The 8,315-nt window shown below is 39.3% G+C and overlaps 1 protein-coding gene across 7 annotated transcripts in view; it reads left to right on the top strand.

Moving 5' to 3' along the window:
- Positions 1-8,315, top strand: part of ST7 (suppression of tumorigenicity 7) — a 275,611-nt gene that overhangs the window by 203,024 nt on the left and 64,272 nt on the right. For all 7 annotated transcript variants that reach the window (XM_019514533.1, XM_019514531.1, XM_019514536.1 and 4 more), the window contains one exon: positions 4,075-4,189. In XM_019514533.1, the coding sequence (XP_019370078.1) occupies positions 4,075-4,189 (115 nt within the window). The remainder of the gene's footprint in view (positions 1-4,074; positions 4,190-8,315) is intronic.

Here is an 8,315-nt window from a genome sequence, read left to right as displayed (position 1 = left end):
CTGGGGCTCCCTACTCACTGCTAGGGCTCTTTCCCTAGCAATTCCCACTCTTGTAGGAGCCAGGCATCTAAAGTGCCCTGCGACAGTTGGTTAAAATCTTGCAACAAATTTTTAAATCGGAGATGTGAGATTTGTTTATTTGATTTATAAAGATAAAAAGTTATTTTTTCTCTTTTTTCTCCCTGCAAAAGGAGGGGTTTTTTCCCCCCTCCTTCATCCCCTTTGCTTTGGAAGGATCTGGAATTTCCTGGCTCAATCTTATTTTCTTCCTTTTGCACATGTGGTAATATGTTAAATGACAATTAAACGACCAGAATGCAGAATTTTGAATGAATAATGATTTTCTTCAAAATGTTAATTATTCACTTCTGTTAAATCAATATTGACATAAACCACTGCTTTACATAGTAAATAGAAATGTCTGCTCCCCCGCCACCTCAAAGCCTGCTTTTGATTCATTCTTTTGCTATGATGTTGTCATTTTATTAGCTTTTAAGTCACCATAGACCCTTGCAAGGCCATACTGGGCCTCAGTTTCTAATAAGAAATCTTCAGACCTCAGTTATGATTATAAAAAGTAAGAAGGGGCAGAAGTGTAACCTGCAACTTTTGCACCCTGAGCAGAGTTGTCTGGAGGGAAGAGAGTAAGTCTTGCCTGCTCCAGAGACTCAAAGACTGGTTCAGTGCTACTGCCGCAGCGTCATCTCCGTACCCCTATAAGCTGCTCCTTAGTGAAGTGTCCCAGCACTCCAGTTACTAGTACCATGGTGCAGACTCTTGGAGGCTGCCAATATGGCGCCTCTTGTAAATTGGTACCCAGGGCTGGTGCCCTGCTTTCCCCCCCTACTTACACTACTGAGAAGGGCAGTTTCCCTACTGTTCCCCATTTAAAATTTTATAAGTCACTTATAAGATTTAAATGGTCTGAGTAGGGGCTTTGGAATTGGGCCATAGTGACCCCCCTGTATTGTATAATGGAAGGATTGGTTGTTTCATCACACTGCTGCTTCAGCGAGCATGGCTCATGTCATTATCAACTGGACCATGGTTAGAACATACAGCTGTTCTCTTTAGGCACAAATAAAAAGAAGGGCATATATGCTGTATCAATAACAGAAACTATGTTCCTTCTAGTGTTTACACACAACCAGAATATGATGTCTGTTCTTGTTATATATTTTTAAACAACTAAAAATTAAATTCCCTTGCACTAAAATGGTATTGGTCCTTTACTGGTTTTAAATTAAAATAACATTTAAATTAAAAATACCAAAAATGTATACACTATTTAAACATTTGTCTCTTTCTGTGATTCTGTAGGTATGAGGTATATCCACCTGCAGTTCTTATAAAGCTGGCTTCTATTTTATAAGCCCCTACTGTAAACATTGCCTCTGGGGAAAAAAAAAGCAACAAAGAAACTCAGAATTCATTGTGTATATTGTGTCTTTTCTATAAGCAATTAAAAATCCCAAAGAAATTATAAAACAGCTCAATAGAATCTGGTCTGATTCCTTGACTAAAAAATCCTATTATCCGACATTGTATCCAAAATTGTTTGGGTCTTTTTGTGATGAACGGTGATTGCATTTAGTAACACATTTCCTGCGCATTTAGATAAATACCAAGCCCCCTGCACCACTTGGATAAATGTGATAGATAAGCAAAGAGGTCATTCCTGCTGCAAACTATCAAATGTTCATGTTCTTTTTATCCGTCGGGGTCCTGAAATTGATTTTTTTCTCTCTTTAAGAGTTTGTTACCATCTCTGTTATGCTTCATAAATCCAGTGTGCTCTTTCAGTACCCCTGTAGGTAGCTGTGATTCTGACCAGAAGTTTGTGTTACCAGTTTAGTACAAATATACACCAATAAAACATTGCCTGCCTTCCTTTGCAGTACTTTTGTAAGCCTCAAATTGTAGCACAGATAGTGCTCTGGAGAGGGCCAAAATACCACTTCAGATATCACTTCAATCCATGGCCATGTACAGACATTTAGTTTCTCTTGGGAGAGTCACTGCTGTTCCTGGAGAAATCATAAGTCCATGGATGTTCAGGATTTTTCTCCCGGAGCAAAAATGGCCATTCTAGGAGAAAAATAACCTGGGAACAACTAGAGTTAAATTGTTCCCAAGAGAATTTCTCCTGCAAGAGCAAATGTCTGTGCACATTCCTAGTTAACGGCATAAATTCACTTCAGTTACTTAATGTTTGGCCCTCTGTAGAAGAGTGAATTTCACCCTATGTTTTGAATTACTATTTGTCTACAAGTAGCCTCTTCCTGAATGGAATTGATTCCCTGAACCCACGTTCTTCACTGTGTGATACCTGGCTTACTACCATTTTTGGTCACTCTGGTATATTATTGCTCACAGTTAGATTATAATTTGCCTTTTCTCTCTATTTACTTTAATTATCTTCAAAGATGAATTAATCATTTCTTCAATTTTTCAGACATGGTATATGGTTTTAAGTGGTCCCCCCTCCCCCCATTTTTAATTTGAACTTTTAGGTTGACTACACACAATTTCTAATTAACTGTTATTTTGGTCTCATAATATTTTCATGTATGATGCATAATGAGCACAGTGAGTGATCTTAGTGCATTATATTGTACATCAGATGCCAGGGACTTGCAATATAGTGGAAATGATGTATTTCTTTCGTACACACCTACTGAAAAACTTCTCCAAGAGGTGGGACTTCAGATAACCTCTGATCAGTGCAGAGCTAAAGGACAAGGGGATGCAAAGGTAGCTATACATTATCTTTGCATTAACCCAGGCCTGGAGCTGGTAGAGGACCCAGTTTGGCAGTTTACACATTTGAATATCTTTAGAGTTGACCTAACTCTCATTTGGTCACCTCATCCTCCCCAAGACACTTCCATCAGTGGGCAATGGAGTTAGAATGCTTCATCCACATATGCTTACCGTGGAAAGAAATGAAACTGGTAGGGAACAGAGTTAATGTAGCCCACCCTGATTTGATGCTGATTTGGGATGCCACTATTCTGGGACAATCATTGGATAGCCATTTAGTTAATCTCTATGCAAGATATGCACTAAAGGAATGAAAGCACAATGATGGTCAAGATCCCTTAATACCAGAGATACAACACAACCTCTTACAAGTCCTAGATTAGCAGTTTGACATAAAAAATGAAAGTTCTTTAACTAAATTAATTAAATTGATTCTAATTGGGTAATAGAATATAGATATTAAACTGTGGTAAAGTTTCCAGAAGATGTCAGTTGAAAAGGCAAGTGAGAAGAAATGTGAAGCTCAGTTGGCTTGTAGTCAGTAGGAGTTGCACATATATTCAAAAGTAAAATTTGGCTGTAAGTGTCTGCTAGCATTCTGAGAATCTCTGGTGTTTCTCAAAGGATCAGTCATAAAACAGATGCACTTCAGTGTCAATTTAACACATACTAAAATAATTCCTGAGCCTCTTAATTACAGATGTTGTCATTCATTTGTCACAGGCTGTGGATTCTTTTATAGTATTAAAATAGCATTAAGGGTCTACCTAATCTCTCTCTCTGCTACTGTCTCCTATTTTTTAACCTGGATTGGCCAAAAATATGTCTAGCAGCTATTATTAGCTTCTTACAGAGTTTTATTTGCTATGTATGAATGAAACATAGTAATTGAGATACAAAACACAACAGGTGCGGATCTTTTTCATTTTACCATTTTGTGACTTTCCTATATATTTTCAGTTTTTTGCAAAGCCCAACAGAGACATGCTGTGTCAGATAATTTGGAAATATATAAATTTAGCTGAATAGGCTTGTTCAATTTTACCTCTCTCTACAGTAAGAAAATATTCCTTCCTATCAAAAAGAGACTAAGTCAGTGAGGGAGAGTTGTTCAGATAAGCCTCTTTTTGGGCCTGATGGATTAAACTACAGTATATGCAAGGCTTGCTGTCGAAGAGGCTTGCCAGACCACACTGAAGTCCAATAGAAGTATTTCCAATGGTATCAGTGGATACTTGATGATTAAGGGCAATAAGACTGAATATTTTCAATTAGACATCGTATCTAACTCTTTTTTATTATTGTTTTTAGTTAATGAAGGAGTTTCCTCTGCTCAGTATGTTCAATATCCATGAAAACCTGCTAGAAGCTCTGCTGGAACTGCAAGCATATGCAGATGTTCAAGCAGTTTTAGCAAAGTATGATGGTAAGTCCAAATGTATCTATGTATCCTTATACATGTAGAAGACAGAAATTATTTCAGAAGAGCATTTTTAAGGTTGCAAAATCAAACACTTTAAAAAATACTAAAGTTTAAAGTAGCTTGTGTTGTTAATTCAACCCCCTTTTCTATATTCATTCTAACTCAGTCTTTAATATGTGATCATGTGCTATTTTCCCCCCCACCAAATCTGTTCATTGCACAGGACTAACTAGCAACTACTCCATATTTGCTTGTCTCCTCCACATACAATATAGCAACCTCATGCCTCCTTTGCTACATACTGTTCAGAATTATTATTTGAGTTCCTTCCTGGTGCGCTTTGCAATAGTAGATGAGTCCAGAAGCATTTTCTTCACGACACAGCTGTTAAATGAAGGAGTGGAACAAGGAGCTGAGGCACTAAAAAGGTCTGAATTTGCCGTGAATTTTATTTCCCCAATCTGAGATGCATAGGACCAAATTTTTCAGTTCTCGTTACACTGTAAAGCATTTTATGTTAAAGGTATAGCTCCCATTGACTTCAGCTTGTACTCAGCATTTCAAGCCAGATACTAGGGTCTCAAGCTGAACACACAGTTGGTGCCCACCTGTAAAAAGTCCACCTAAGTGACTCTCTGATCATTAAATAGCCACTGGAGGCAGTGATAGAATTCAATTTTCCAGAGCCACATTTACCTGCCTTTACAAAGAGAGTTCACTTTTCCTGTAATACTACACCTTATTCAGGATTCATGTTCCTACTTCTCTAACACGTGAAGCAGAAGTCCTACAGGCTACAGGCAACATTTCTGGAGCAGCTCTGTTTTGTGCACCAAATAAGCCAGGAATTCTTTGAGAGATACTGTATGTGATTACATAATTAGAGACTGCATCATACTGTATCTGAGATGGATAAATAAATGTTAGAATGACAACCGTTTTTTCTAATATGTCCAAACTTCCTAAAGTGCTTGAATTTACACACTTAATAATGTTCTTTCGTTTTGTTTTTTACATGTAATTTCTTGTTTTTAAACAAATCAAGTAAAAAAAACCCAAATTGTGTCACGTGGCATCCGAATGTACATCAGCGATCAGCCAGGGTGAAGCCCGTAGGTCCACAGCATGGAACAGAATAATTGATAACTGTGGGCCAGCACTGGCAGGGGATGAGAGAGAGACTTTGCCAGTGGTTTTCACAGTATTTGTTGATCCCAGAGGGGTGAGAAGATTCTGGAATCTTGTTTTCCATTTCAGACTCTGGAGAAGAGTGTTTTAGTGGGCACCCTTATATCTTTTTTCTCAAATGTTTCTGTCCCAACCTCTAGTCTTCCCCCAGTCGTCCCCCCTCTAGTTCCTTCTACTAATTCTGTTTTTGTTGCCAGCTGAGCCCCAATCTTCACCCCGTCAGTTTCTCATTCTCATTCCAGTCCAAGTCTCTACCCTGGCAGTGCTAGTTTCCTGTCTGAGCTTGCTGGCCAGTTTCCAGGTGGCATGCCTGACCAGTTTTAGTTCTCCCCTCTTGGCACTTCATTCAGTCTGTCTCTCCCTTGCCCCATCCACAGTGACTTCCAATCTTAGTCTAAATCCCTGTGCTTTACATCCAACCTCATTCTCCCCTATCCAGCCCCTCATTCAAGTCTTCCTTTTACCTGGCTCCTTAACCCAATCTGTTTGGCCAGCCAATTTTGGTTCTCCTCCTCAGGTCCTTGTCAGGTATGTTTTCTTGCCCCTATTCTTCCTTCCCTGATTCCTAGTCATCTTTTTTTGTCCAGACTCTGCCTCCACCTTCCTTCAGTTCCTTGCCTTGTCCAGGTGTTCCCTCCAGCAAGCTGACTTCCAATTTACTCATTCTCCATTTCTTTCACTGACTGTTACTCTGCTTGCCCAACCAGTACCAGCTTCCTCTCCCTTTCCCACAGTTCCTCCTCAGAGTCTCTTTCCCACACAGCGCTGTAACAGTGTCTTTCTTAACCAATGCTCTACTTGCAATCTGACAAGCCTTCATTGCCGCAATCTGACTGCTTTCTCTCCCTCTTGGCTAGGTTTCTGTTACCTGTGCATTTGAAAAAAATGACTTCCTCCCACTTACTGGCACCAAGGTAGCATAGGCATAGAAGAGGGAGTGTCACTAAAAATACAAAAAAGGCATGCCCTTATTCACAGTTCCAGTTCAGTTCCACTCTGTATCTGATATAAGAACTGTGAGAGTATGAACGCAGTCAGTGTTTCTGCGAAGATGGTGTATACACGCTCAGGGCTGTAGTAGTAGTCATAAGACACTCAAATATGCACAGTGAGCACATCATCTTTGAAGAGCTTGGCTGCTAAGGTAAGCTCTGGAAGTCTTTGTAGAAGATGTACAGTCTGCTTTCAGAGTATTATAACTTGGCAAATTTGGGAAATTTGCATTGAGATGACAGTGGGTACATCTTTGACATACAGGCTGCTGCCCTGCCAAATTTTAAGTCCCTGTTTCAGATGTCCAAATAAAAGGCTGTGAGGCAGACTAGAATGTATATTTTAGCTGACACAGCTACAGTTCAGTAAAATTTTAATCAAGTAAAATATGGTCTTATATGGGAAGTATGGTCTTATAATAGACAGTGCTACCCGCTGTGCCTGTATTGTGCATGTGTTTTCAGCTCTTTACTGCCTTCCGGCTTAGATTCCTGCCATAGTCCAGGCAATAATTGGAGTGTCATACCATTCAGTGCTTTTGTTGTTACAAGAACCTTTCCAGAAACAATGTATCAAGTTTGGTTGAAAGCAGCACAGTGAAAGAAAAACACCTACTATAGTAATCCATCCAGTCAAATAGCTTTCTTGTGCTTTCCCCATTTTCCAGAATGCCCATAACTTAAATATGGAACCTTGCTGACTTTGGTTTGATGAGTTCAGAGGGAAAAACAAGCATAAATTTACTCTACCTTACAAGCATTAATATCCCTTTCCTGCTGTTCCTCAACAGGCCTCATACTAAAGACTCATAGCCCTTATTGTATTTATATCCTTACAGTGCTGCTGTGAGATAAGGAAGTTTGTCAGGCTTCACTGTATGGATTCCTGAAGGTCGGTCAAGGTATCACATACTTACAGAGAAAGTGTGTGATAGAACATGGAACTGAATTGAGATCTTTTAAATATCAGGATAGTACCCTAGTCTACTGCAAGATCATTTCTCTTCCTTATTGCCTATTCAGGGTCTGCTCTTAGATAGTTTTGAACAATTCTAGGGTGATACTCCATGCCCTTGACTCCCACTGAAGTCAGTAGGACTGGGGAGGGTACTCCTCATCTTTCTGAAAGCATGTGGCACATTCCAAATCACGTTGTAAATTCAAGAAAAGAATTGATTTTGATGGCATGTGTTTAAAATAAAGCCTGTAAAAAAATGACTTGGACACTTTCTTTTCTCTGTGTGGACCCTTACTGTATGCATAGACAGACTGTTGCATATAAGTGTGTGTGTGTGTGTGTGTGTGTGTGGCATATGCCCAAGGACTCAATGAACAAAATTTAACTAGTATAAACCTTACAATTCATAAGTCTCTGAAGGCCATTCTTAGGGGAGTCTCAGCTCATTTTAGAACTCATCAGCTTTATGTGTTGTAAGATTTATTGGAACATAAAGCCATGAACTCATTTATACTTCCATATCGGCAGTTTCTGTTGGTCCCACTCCACTGCCTTTTTTTTTCAGCTGAGCCCAAACCTGATTTATTGTATTTTGATAACATATGAACAAATTATTTCCTTGAGCAGTCTGCCCCCACCCTTAGCTGAAAACTTGGATCACATCCTTGAATACCTCAGCCTTTGCAAGCAGACATATTGCTATACCGAAGGCTGTGTGGAGTTTTGTTTATATTATGTACCTGGCAACCGAGATGATGTCCATAGTAATTATTCATGGAAAAAGTGCCTCATTAGTGGCAAGACATGCACTGTTGCTGAGCTGCATCATTATGGTTTCAGAGTTCAGCACTTGTCAATAGAGTGCAGATGACCTAAACACTATTGAATTCTAAAAGGATTTTTGGCTCTTACTTGACACATCTCTCTGTTATTTACAGCAGAAATGGTTATGGCTGCTGAAGGAACTACTATTCAGAAGGAATAAGATGTT

This window comes from Gavialis gangeticus, unplaced genomic scaffold (assembly GCF_001723915.1).
Source record: "Gavialis gangeticus isolate Ggan-Ray unplaced genomic scaffold, GavGan_comp1, whole genome shotgun sequence".
NCBI classification, from domain to species: Eukaryota; Metazoa; Chordata; order Crocodylia; family Gavialidae; genus Gavialis; species Gavialis gangeticus.
Note: the sequence above shows the minus strand (reverse complement) of the source record. Positions and strands in the feature narration are given on the sequence as shown.